The sequence below is a fragment of the Mustela nigripes genome, chromosome 8, assembly GCF_022355385.1.
Source record: "Mustela nigripes isolate SB6536 chromosome 8, MUSNIG.SB6536, whole genome shotgun sequence".
NCBI classification, from domain to species: domain Eukaryota; kingdom Metazoa; phylum Chordata; class Mammalia; order Carnivora; family Mustelidae; genus Mustela; species Mustela nigripes.
Genome location: NC_081564.1, coordinates 5,840,089 through 5,852,594, shown reverse-complemented (window position 1 = coordinate 5,852,594; position 12,506 = coordinate 5,840,089). Strand labels below are relative to the sequence as shown.

Below are 12,506 nucleotides of genomic sequence, written 5' to 3'. Positions count from 1 at the left end.
GTCTGGAGTAAGTTTTCTTTCCAGCCTGGAGCTGCGGTTTAAGCTGGACGTGCTGATACGATGAAATTTCATCTTGTTGTTCCAGGGACCCATTATTCAATAAACCTGAGAAACAGTTTTGTCCTCACCAGCACTATACAGAAGGGCATGTGGCAGTGGAGAATTCTCTCTTAATTTGGCAGTAGAGGATTTGTTTTTGGACTTTTTCTCCTTTCTGTTGAAATTGACCGTTTTGGGGGCTTGGCAAAAAGATGACCAAAAATCATTTGCATTGCTTTCAGACTCCTGGGAGCCAAATCTGGTCAGAATACGTTGTATCTTTTCTATCCTTATGTCCATAGTGTAAAGGCTTGCCGAGCTAAAGTAAAGAAGGGATAGAAAAGTGAATTCAGGGAGAATGTCCAGAACTGCGTAGCAAAGCCAGTGTGTGAGCAGTGGCCTAGGTCAGCAGTCAGCTACTCTTCAACAAATGTAATTCCATTCTGGAGGTAAATGCTGACTGCCTTTTTCTCTTCCCTGTTTCGGGCAGGGAGGCTAGCATTTAAAATGAAAAACCCGGGGCGCCTGGGTGGCTCAGTGGGTTAAGCCTCTGCCTTCAGCTCAGGTCATGATCTCAGGGTCCTGGGATCAAGCCCCACATCGGGCTCTCTGCTCAGCGGGGAGCCTGCTTCCCTTCCCCTCTCTCTGTCTGCCTCTCTGCCTACTCGTGATCTCTCTCCTTCTGTCAAATAAATGGATAAAATCTTTTAAAAAAATAAAATAAAATAAAATAAAATGAAAAACCCAAGTTGCAAGCCTCTGGGGTTCTGGTTTGTGAAGCTCCAAAGAGACGGTGATGGTTAAGCATCTGCCTTTGGCTCGGGTCAGGATCCCAGGGTCTTGGGATCGAGCTGGCATAGGGCTCCTGGCTCAGCAGGGAGCCTGCTTCTGCCTCTCCCCCTGCTCATGCTCTCTCTCTCTGTATCTCTCTGTCTCAAATGGATAGATAGAATCTTTAAAAAAAAAAAGAAAAGTGAGCATGAAACAAGTGAAGAGAAATCAATGAAAGGCTGCTATCCGGTTCTGATTGCTTTGTCTTCTCCCTTTTGGACATCCAACCTCCCGTTTGTTTGGGGGCTGGATATATTGGCCTCAGTTTCTGAGGGCTTTGAAAACTACCTTGCTCTTCACAGGACTTTCACAAAAGTGACACTTAGCATTTTTGTTTTACCAACGGCTGTATCTTTGAAAGCTCAGGTTCTTAAAAATTCAAGATGCTTCATGCAAAATAAAGGACTTTGTATCAAGACAACACATTCATGACTAGGTTTTTGCATTCCGAGTATGAATCTCGTTGTTACGAAGGGAACCTGCTCTATCTTAAAAGTGTTGTTGGGGGGCACCTGGGTGGCTCAGTGGGTCGAGCCTCTGCCTTCGGCTCAGGTCATGCTCTTAGGGTCCTGGGATTGAGCCCCGCATCGGGCTCTCTGCTCAGCGGGGAGCCTGCTTCCCTCTCTCTCTGCCTACTTGTGATCTCTCTCTCTGTGTCAGATAAATAAAGCAAACAAACAAACAAACAAACAACCAAAAAAAACTGTTGACGTTTGAACGGTTTTCAAAAAATAGACTCTTTCCTTTGTAAATTTCCAGTGCAGAATTTTACCATCTCCCACATCTCAAAAAACAGCTGTGCAGGAACACCCCTCTGATTTCACTCAGGTTTCACAAAGCGCTCCCTATTACGGCACCTGAAGTATTTTATGGGCTAGTGTTGGCAGGTCCTTCAGCTAAAAGAGCAGTCCACATCAAGAAAGCACGTGTGGTGAGACAGCATCAGAAGAAAGAAATCCATTCACGGAGTTTATGCCGTCCGAGCCACAGTTATCAACCCTGGGTACCAGAACATGGATGGACTAAACAAATACGCACACTCAGACCCCATCCTTGACATGCAGGCTCCATCTTGTATGGGTCCTGATAACTAAACAAAACAAAAAAATTGGTAGAGGCCCCACAGCAAGGACCTTAGCAGTAGCCCTGTGACAAAGGCATACACCCTATCACCTGGCAAGTAATTCTTCTAGTTTATTCTGCAGACTGACGTACATGTACGAAAGTGTGCGGTGCTGTTTTAGGCAGTAAAAGATCGGAAGGAAGCTCCCTGTCCATCGCTGGGGGCCTGGGCAAACGTGAACAAATCGCGCATCCACATGGTAGTTCTTCCATCTTGCACGATTACATCTGATGCTAGAAGATTCTCTGTTGTGGGATGCTGTCCTGAGCATTGTAGGGCGTTGAGCAGAATCCCTGGAGCCTACACCCTGAATGACAGTAGCAGTCGTGACAACCAAAACACCAAAATCAACTCCAGACATTGTCAAATGTCCCTGGGGGACACTGAGACCCACGTCTTAGTACCGACGTGGAGTCATCTCCAGGGTATTCTAAGAAAAGAAAGGTACGGAATAGCACATATATATAGTTTGCTGCCATTTATGTTTAAAAAAAAAAAAAGAAAAAATATATTTTGTTACATAACCGCATGTATATTTATAAGCTCTTTCAAGAAAGACACTCAAGAAACTGGCAACACTGGCTACTCCTGGGGAAAGGGCAACTAAAGGTGGCCGGGGGGAGGGGGTTCTTCATCGTCTGCTTTTATCCTCAGAATCAACTGATAAATCTCGTGGCCAATCTGGTTTGAGAACCACCGTGCAAAAGCCACATTATCCTGTCTGATCGTTATTTTCAGCAGTCTGGAAAGTTCCCATCGACTCTGTAAACCACCCTGATGGTTTCTTAGCAATGTGTAGATTGCGGACCCGTCCGATGTACTTGTGTTCTGTTAGCAAATGTTACCTCTCTCAGTCTGTCAGCACCCAGCCTGTGCCCTGGGTCCTCTGTGAGTAGGAGAAAGACCGTGCTATTTGGGCAGAACCCCAGCTCACCAGCTGCAGGCTTCTAGCTCTCTGTCTGCCACCCCAGCCCCATGAGTCAGCCCGACATGTGGTCCCCAAGCAATCACTTCACCCACCGCCCTCGCACTGGCGAGCCTCCCCGCTTCCCCCCAAGTCCTGTATCCCCTAGGCTCCTCCACCCCATTCCAAATCCGCTCCGGCACACTTGTCTTCTTTATAGGAGACCAAGTGTTTGATACACGGGAGGCTAAAAGGAACAAAGAAGCCAAGGGGAAAAAAAATACAAATGAGAAAGGTTGCAATGTCTCATCCTTAGCAACTTTGGTTAGTACTGCATAACTCGAGCTGATTCCAAGGCACTTGCTCCATGCTCTAGGCTGTGTCAGTAACAAGGTGAGAAAAGAGAACCCCTGGCTCTCTCTTGCAAGTCATCTCCAGCTTCTGGGTGGGGCTGTCATCTCTATTTTCTGTTGCTTCCCATCTAAGTGGGGCCAGCTCGCCTGGTGACTTCAGAGGCCCCGCTTATCTGACGGACGCATCCTACTTATTATGCTACCACCATGGCAACTTCCTGAATGATCTAATGAGAATCTACCACTTCCCTGCCTCCCACTCGATCGAGCACGACAGATGTGTTAATAAAACCTCTACACACAGAATTTCATACAAAGCAAGTCAAACAGCAGTTACAGTGCATGTGATGTATTTGGCTTAAAGAAGCTTGTGTTACTGAAGTTAATGCAAAAGTCTGGCCTCTGCTCATGGTATTATTAAATATATATCCTAAGGGATCAGTCATCTATTATAAACGGTGAGAGCCCTGGGTATAAATAAACATGTCTTTCGAGTTTGGCGTCAGTTTTTCAGTGTGCTTCCTCAAAGCAGACAGTCTGTTTGAGGGATCAGTTCTGAGGGTGCTTCTGAACCCAGAAGTGTGCAAGGTCGAGACACCCGGGGGTTGTCGGGTTCCGCTGCGGGCGCTGGCGGGGGACAGTTCCGGTCCGAGGGCGTGGGGGCAGGGGAGGTGGGCGCTGCGGTCACAGGTGCTGCAGGGCTTCCTGTCCTTGCTCCGTGTAACCGTCATCGCGGTGGGAGTTGGCCCACTGGCCAAAGGACTCCTGGATGTGCACGTTCCTCTGCGCGTTGGCCAGACGCTTCTTGTCGCGGGAGAAGAAGCTAAACCTTTTCGGAAGAGAAAGAAAAATGAGAGCCGGGCCTGGGCTGTGCCCTGTAGAGAGTTTTTTGCCATGCCAGGACACAGAGCAGCAAATGTGGAAGGAACAAATCAACTCAAGGTGGGAAAGAGAAAGTGGGGAGCGCAGGTCAAAGTTACTCGAGAAAGCAGCAGGGTGATTCTGCCTGTCACTGTCCCCGAACCTGGGAGGTGACACAGTGTGAATGCGGCATGCACCTAGGTGACGTGTGATGTGGCTCCTCTCTTACTTAAACACTGCTGACGGTCTCTTCCCATTACCGGTGGAAATAAACAACGACCAGAAACAGACATCTGGGGTTTCTTTACCCTAATGATGCGGAGAAGGTAGTAACTGAAAGCCACAGAGTTTAGGAGGATCCTGACATAAAGAGACGAATGTTTTTAAGTTGTTACGTAACATGACTCAGGAAAGTACATATGCAGCACACCGAAGCCCAGCTTTCGTGGATATTACTGCTAGAGAGGAGTCGGAAGTAGGTATTTTAGAAAAATGAGACAATTGAGAAGTAATTGGATCTGTCATTGGATCAACACTGTGGTTCTGTCATTGGATCAACACTGTGACTATTGTATGTGAATGAAACCGGGGAAAACATCAATTGACAGTGTCAAAAACTGACTTAAGGGCGAAAGCCTTTAGAAGTTAGCACCATAACTTGCTACATGGCGGCAGCTGATGTAGACAACAGCTCTGATTCCTGGGGCACCCGAGTGGCTCAGGTCATGATCTCAGAATCATGAGATCAAGCCCTGTGTTGGGCTCTGCTGGGCATAGAGCCTGCTTGTAAGATTCTGTCTCTCCCTCTCCTTCTGCCCACCCGCCCCCACGCTCTCTAAAAAAACCAAAAACAAAAACAAAAAAAAACTGAAACAAAACCAGCTATGACAACTGATCGTTGATCAAAGTGAACCATCTGATGCCTCAAAGATGAAGGAAGAAATCGCAGGCATAAAGCTTATACAATGGCCCATTAAAAACCTTTTTTTTTTTTTCTTTCTAAATTTTACTTTAGGCTCCACACCCAATGTGAGGCTTGAACTCACAACCCTGAGATTCAGAGTCACATGCTCAGGGCACTTGTGGGGCTCAGTCAGTTACTTGTCTGATTCCTGATTCGGTTTAGGTCACGATCTCACGATCTGAGATTCTCTCTCCCTCTGCCCGCCCCCTCCCCACCGCCTTGCTCGCACTCCCTCTTAAAAAAAAAGGTCACACACTGTATGGACTGAGCCAGGCAGGATCCCTAAAATGGCCCGCTTATTTTTTGAGAGAGAGAGAGAGAGTCTTAAGCAGACCCCATGCCCAGCTTGGAACCCAATGTGGGGGCGCTCAGTCCATAACCCTGAGATCACGACCTGAGCTGAGATCCAGAGTCAGGACATTCAGCCGACAGAGCCACAGGCGCCCCAGCACTGGCCCATTTCAAACAAGGCCGGCTTTGGCTCCACCTCCATGAAGACCACCCGGACCAAACCTGAGGCAGCCCCGTCTTGAATTTGGGCTACTTCTGAATTTTGGTGTCTGACCTTGGTAGGAGAGATAACAGCTATGTTGTGTTTCCCGGGGGCAGGAATGAACAGGGATGCAGGGCTGAGAAACTAAAGCCTCCCATCAACTCTTTTTAGTTCTCTCTGCTCACCTAGTAGCCTTTTTTTTTCTTTTAAGTGTTGTGGCCCATCCAGTTCAGTTTTGGGTGAAAATTTTACTCTTCTACGGTTACTGGACCCTACGATCACCTCCTACCAGGATTAAAGTGGTCTTTCTTCGAAAGCTGGGGCCAGCCGAGGATATCTGGAGAAATCCCCCCTCCCGGCTCAAGTGTCTTTTCTCTATAGCAGACATGTACACTGACGAGCCAAGGCACAACGGTCCTCTCCTGGGTTACTTGCGAGCTCTTCCCATGGTGTCACTGGGGCAGTCAGCGAGCCCAGAACACAGCGGCAGCACATCACTGTTACTTTTCTCCTCCACCTGAGTCAAGCGAGAAAGCCACATGCCACTCCCTGTCCAAGGGGGACACAGAGAGAAACAAAGCATGGGTCCCCTCCTCTGCCCTTCCTCTTGTAAGGACGGCCACATGGCTTTCTGACGGTGGCTTGGCAAACAAAAGCGGTTTAGAAAGCTAGGGCGTGAAGGTCGGAAACAGCGTTAGTGTCACTCGGGGGAGGGGGCGGGGGTCACAGTGGGTGTTGACTACTGACCCGTCACTTAAAGGACCTTCTTTACTGCATCATGGACAAGGTGGTTTTTAGAATGGAAACAGAAAGAAAGAAAAAAAAAAAGACAGAAAGAATTATCGGTGACAGGGCCGAGAACGCCATGGCTTTGCTCGTGCAGGTCAAGAGCCTCATGAGGGCACGTCTGAAATCACACTCGACACCCACTTCAGATGGGAACACGCAGGTGACGGCCATGCAGCTAAAGTGGCCAAGGAAGGCGGGCCAGCCTCAGCAGAGCCGCAGCACACACTGCAAAGGCACAGCTCCAAACCAACCTACAAAAACCCAGTGCCTACAAGGGAAACAAGTCTTCGGATGGGCTGCAGGGTGGGGTCGTCTAAGATCAGTCCAGCTGCTACCATGGGCATTACGGCTGTAAAGATCCTGGTTAGAAGTACAGATAGACACAGAGAAGATAAAAACAGGGAGGCATGAAAAGTAAACACACTGCACACGCAGACCGGCCAAAGGGTTTGCTTATGGGAGATGTCATCGGTGGAACTGTGTCCCCCTCCCCAAAACTCAACAGTGCAGGTCCTAACCCCCAGTAGCTCAGAAAGCGACTCTTTGGAGACAGGATCCTTGTAGAGGTGGCCCGTTAAGACAGTTACACTGGAGAAGAGTGGAGCTTTTTAAAAGGGGGAAATCTGGACAGAGACGCGCCCCCAGGAGGACCACAAGGTGAAGGTGAAAGCTGGGGCCCCGGCGATGCTTCTGCGCGCCGGCAAAGGCCGAAGAGAGCCAGCAAGGCCCGGAAGCTGGGAGAGGCATGAGCCCTTCTCCCTCACAGGCCTCACAAGGAACTGTCGCTGGCGACACCTGCATCTGGGGCTCCTCACCTCCCGAGGCACGAGACAAAAGTGTTTTGGCTTGAAGCCCTGACTGCAGTGGCCCCAAAGGAAGACACGGTGGCCCTTGGGGCTGAGAGGCAGGCCTGGGGTCTGGAAGAAGGGGTCAAACCCACTGTGGGTTAGCGGCGACACCCGCGGGTATCTTCCATTCCAGCATGTCTCCCCCGACAGCCACGCGCTGCAGGCTGCGGGTCCCCGAAGAAGGCAGCCAGGGGGTGTGCAGGAGAGAAGATGAGGTGGCCCGGTTGGGCTGGGCAGGGGAACGGAGGCAGAGAGCCTGCAGAAGCCACGCCCCTGCGGAATTCAGAGCTGATGGTGACTATGAAGATGCTCCAGTCAAGCCACCAGAGCTGATTTTGAACAACTTTGATTTTTTTTTTTTTTTTTTTTTTAGATGCTGGCTGGGAAGAGAGAGGCATGACTGTCTCAGATGAGGCTGGGGATTTCTGTGTTTGGATTTACTGCTGACACACTTCACAGAGTAGCTGGGAGTTGGCATCTTGGCAGAACCCACACGGGTATCTTCTCATGGTGACGGAAGAGGGGATACCTTTTGTCGAACAAGTGGGCCCAATCCCCCAAGGCCAGGCTGTCAGGGGCTCCAAGCCACCCGGTTCTGCACCGACCTCTGCCAGGACCCCTTTTAGCCTAGCAGCAGCCCTGGAAGACACAGTCATCGTGCAGGATGGCCCCAGACCCAGGGTGACAGGTTTGTCTGCCTTCATCTGGGGTCTCATCAGGGCTCAGGCCGGTGCCCAGGGCCTTGGGACACCTGGAGGGTTCTGGCCGAGTGACTGTATGTGTTGCTGGACGCACGGCCGCTTCCTTCTCTATGCGAGGTGCCTCCCCGCAGCTACCCCGTCCTCTAGAGGGGCAGCCCCTTCCGCTGACTTGTTTCGGTTGAATATTTATGTCCTGGGTATGGTGTAGCTGGTTTCACCTACTCCCTCCCCACTGACGATTTCTAGAAAACTCAATCCAAATGAAGTTGCGGCAGTGGCATTTCAGGCGGTGCCACGCGCGGCTGTGAGGTTGCTATTTCTGGGCGGAAGCGAGGAGCGCGGTGGGTAGGAGTACAGGGACAGAATGCACTGCCGCCACGACTGTCTGAGGCTTCGGGGCCGCCTACTCTGACGGCCACCCTTGCTGGCATGTGTGACCAGCTGTTCTGCTCCATAGCTTCCGTGGCTGTCGCCGTGTCCCCGCCGCCTGCCTCCTGCCTCCCGGCTCTGCAGAAAGCAGTTGCGCACGCGCGTGTGTCTGCAGGACTGTGGCCCAGAGACGCAGGCCACACAAAGGGGGCGCTGGTGCCTGGTGGCCACTGGGGACAACACTGGAGTCATTCCGCGCTCCCTCGTGACCTTCCCAGGCGGTGCCAACCTGGACTCTCTGGCCCGCAGCTGCTGGGTCACAAGCTATTCTTGGACCGTCTTCTGGGTTCAGTTTTGACTGGCGGCAGGAGTGTCTGTTTCCCTTCACCAGCTCAGCCCAGAAACGTAGAGGCTGACGTCCTTGGCTCGTGGTGCACTTGCGAGATACGGGAACTGGGCAGTCCGCCCGCAGCTGGTGACTTGGCAGGGGGGGGGGGGGGGGGGGGGGGGAAAGGGGGGCGGGGCGGGAGGTGGAAGGCATGTGTTCCAATCCCGAACTTTGACCCTTCTCAACGGTCCGATCTAAAGGAACCGCAGTGGGCTTCTCCAGGCCCATGATGCATCTGAGAAATGGAGTTAATCATCCTAGCTCTGAGCTTCTGACGGGGTGGAAGATACTTTAGTTCAGGTGGTGTGAGCTGATGAAGCCCCTTCAAACCTCCCTGGTAGTTATGTTCACTTGTTGGTGGACGGGGGAAACCGGTCAAGGGCAGGAAAGCAGCCATGACCTCTACTAGAGAGGCCATGTGATTAACATTCCAGAAAAGCAAGGCTGAAGGGACAAGCAGACCCCAAAGGGTGCCAGAGGTGTGAGGGATAGAAGGGGAGGAAGGCATGGAACCATCTGGAGGACCGCCATGCCCTACCCCCGGCCCCCAGGGAAGATTCGTCCCTGCCCCTGGCTCTGGGCTCCTGGGCCGCACTGATGTGGCTCCCAGTCAGCAGCCGAGGTGGACAAAGGCAACCACTGTCCTGCCTGGGCTGGTCAAAAGCCTTCTGTGCCAGCCTGATCTTCTAGTCATCCTCTAGAAGCTGGGGTGGCCACGGGACTGGCCACCTGCACCCTCTGGACGGGGGGATCCTGCTCTCTCTCCCTCTTTGTCTGTTTCTCTTTCCCTGAGTCTCCAATGCCAGCTGCTTCTCCTGCCAGGCTCGGAGCCCTAGGTCTTGCTGAGCACACAGAGGCCACACTAAAGGAGAGAAGGGCCGAGCATCCTTTGTGGGACAATCCAGAAAGGAGGATTTGACACCACAGCCTCTTCAGGTGTGGGTAGAAGAACCAGTGGGAAGAAGATTGCTGGCTAATTCGGATCACTTCCCTCTGGCTTTTTCCCAGTTTGGGATTTGCAAAAGCCAACTCTTAATTGCCTTTCTGCAGGGAAAGGGGGCTGGAGCAGAAAACCACAAAATCAGGACAGCCCAGCTTTGGAAGGCAGGCTTAGAAACACATATGTCTTAGAAGTCCAGTCCTGGCAGTGGTGTGTGCAGCACACGTGAAGACACTAAAAAGACCAAAGAAAGTAGAAGCCTGAGGTGATGTCTGCTATGCTGCCACCCTCAGGGACAGCATCCACGAACACAGCCCACCTATAGGAAAACCGAGCCAGACGTGGAGGGAACAAGGAAGAGGTCTGATGACAAGGCCTGGATCCAGCTGAGCCTGAAAGCCACTCTGACCTGGGAATTTTGGGTTCCTTAGCCAACAGTTTTTCTTGAGTTACTCTGAGTTGAATTTCAACTGCCAATTTTAGATTATTAACAGTATGTGGCCAAACGGTGTTGGGATTCAGAGGAAGCCCTTCTGGTTCCAAGCTTCACTCCTAGTCAGGGCCGACCCCTAACCAGAACTGGGAACTCCACACAGGGATCAAAGACCAAGCAAACAAGCCACGTAGCTGGCAAGAGAGGCTGGGGAAGGAGCCACGTGTTCCTGGGCGCACTCTAGAGGGCAGCTGCCCCCTCCCAAGAGGAGAGGCTCAGACAGTCACAAGGCTGCACACATTCTCCAATGCCCTTCCCATCGCTTCACAGGGTCAGACCTAGCCAAGAACTTCCCAATGTAATTGGTTTGCAAAGGTCGAGGCACCCAAGTAACATCCCAGTTGCTCTCCCCAAAGGCTCCTGGTGGCCTTCCAACCCACGCCACGCGCTTCCACAAAGCTCCTGCCAGAGTCTGGGAGAAAGAGAGGCCTCTTCTGTAATAAGCCGTGGGTACAGCTGGAAAGCCAAGAGCCAGGAAGACCCTCCTGGGGAGATAAGAAGGCTATAAGACAACAGTGTGAGTGTGCGCACCCGGCACAGTCTGAAACATGGGCTGTGGGGCCGGACTACCTAGGTTTGACCCCAGGCTCTGCCTCTTAATAGCTGAATGTCCTTACGGAGCTGCCTCAGTTTCCTTAACTATAAAATGGGGATGACAGGGCCTCTACCTCCCAGGAGTATCGTGGGGACTCGAGGATATGGTACCTGGCCCACAGCAGGCTCTGAGTAGACACTAGCCGTCCCCCCACAACCAGAGGTTTTCACCCTTTATCTGAAGGCCTGCAGGGGTCAGCACACCAGAAACTGTATGCATAGCTGAACATGAGGCTCTTCCTCCCCAGGGAGAGGGTCCACAAACTCCGAATCTCATGGGGGTCTTTGAGAACCACTCAAGTAGCTTCAAGTCTGGTTGAAGGCAATTCTGAGTTTTTTCTTTCTTGTGTGTTCCCCACAGCAACCAAGGCCTGACTCTGCATGCATTATGTAGGAATAAATACTTCCTTACGGAAGGGTCGGGGGTTATCACAGAAATGCACAGATGGGGTGGACCAGGGGCCATTCTAGACCTTTGCCGGCTGGGGCTGCAGGCCCTTTGGGTGTGTGAAATCGCCCCCACCAGCCTTATCTGCTGCCCAGAGACACACCCTGCCTGATCCGCTCAAGCCCTGAGCTTCAGCCCCAGGCCCCACCCCCTTTCCACCCTCTCTGCCTGCGGACCCCCAGCTGGAACATAGCGTTCAGGCGCAGGGATGAACTCAAAGTCAAGGGCTAAGGCCCCACGTGCTCCATGGTTAAGCCTGTCTCAGCAGGAGGGGGTTAGTGACAAGCCTGGCCCTGGAGCAGGTGCCCAGATGTGAAAGAGCCCGCGTGAACCACCAGGTCAGCTGTGCGCGAGCAGGCTCGCACTCTCGAAGCGTATCACTTACAGTCGCTTGATCCCGGACTCTGGCTGGGGGGATATTCTCGGGTGGACCACTGCTGGAGGTTGGGGTATTCGATTTTCCTCTTCTATTTCTTCACTGGAAGGAGTCGAGAGGCGTGAGATAAGAGAGTCAAAAATTCTGTGAGAGCTGGAATATTCCAGAAGGGTATCGTCTGATGGTCTGGGTGGAGTTATACTGGGAATGGGGGGAACCCAGGAAGATGGCAAAAGTGGCCTGTACCCCAACAGTCTCTTTGCTTGGGGCACTGGCCTCTTAGCAATGGGCATGGCCAGCTAAGAGAAGGGGTCAGCCCTGGAGGCAGTGGACCTGGGTGCCTGTGGTCTCTTTGGCCCAGTTGGTCAAATGTGAAGAATTTCAGGAAAGGAACTCACATCTCAAAAAGGCAACTTTCAGTTTCCTTTGAGGTATCTAGCCACACAGAACTACTTCCTCTCTCCTTTCCTTACCAAATGCTGTCTCCATACCTTGTGGTTTCTTCCATCTGCAATATGACACCCACTCCTGAACATCTCCCATACCTGAACAGTATCCTATCCTTTAGAGAAAGCCCAGTTCAAAGGCCACCCCCTACACGAAGCCTTCCTGATTTCTACCCCACCCCTGAGAAGGGATCTTTCCCTTTGAACAGCCAGTGCACATAGTATCAGTGAAATTTTCTTACGTGCCAGGCATATAGGGGATTTTCAATAAAAATATGTGGCCCTATATTTTCTGTGCCTCTCTTATTTTCCCTACTGGATCAGGGACCACTTCTGGTACATCTCTCCTCCCTTCTGGCTTCCCATTCAAGAAGTATTTGTTGCACATCCACTGCACGCTAAGCCCCATTCTAAGACTAGGAAACCTAGCCATGAACAAGACAAATGTTTTCTGGTCTCCTGTTGTCATAGTCCCTTATGGAAAGACACAATAAAATATGTCCATAGGATCAAAGTAAGATGATGAAGGGGCATGAAAAAAGTAAA

At 51.5% G+C, this 12,506-nt stretch overlaps 1 protein-coding gene across 2 annotated transcripts in view; it reads right to left on the bottom strand.

Annotated features, from left to right (window-relative positions):
- Positions 1-1,582: 1,582 nt before the first annotated feature.
- Positions 1,583-12,506, bottom strand: part of RILPL1 (Rab interacting lysosomal protein like 1) — a 42,023-nt gene continuing 31,099 nt past the window's right edge. For both annotated transcript variants that reach the window (XM_059408261.1, XM_059408260.1), the window contains exons 6-7: positions 11,524-11,616; positions 1,583-4,079 (exon numbers count right to left, since the gene is read on the bottom strand). In XM_059408261.1, coding sequence (XP_059264244.1) covers positions 3,935-4,079; positions 11,524-11,616 — 238 coding nt within the window. In that variant the 3' untranslated portion in view covers positions 1,583-3,934. The remainder of the gene's footprint in view (positions 4,080-11,523; positions 11,617-12,506) is intronic.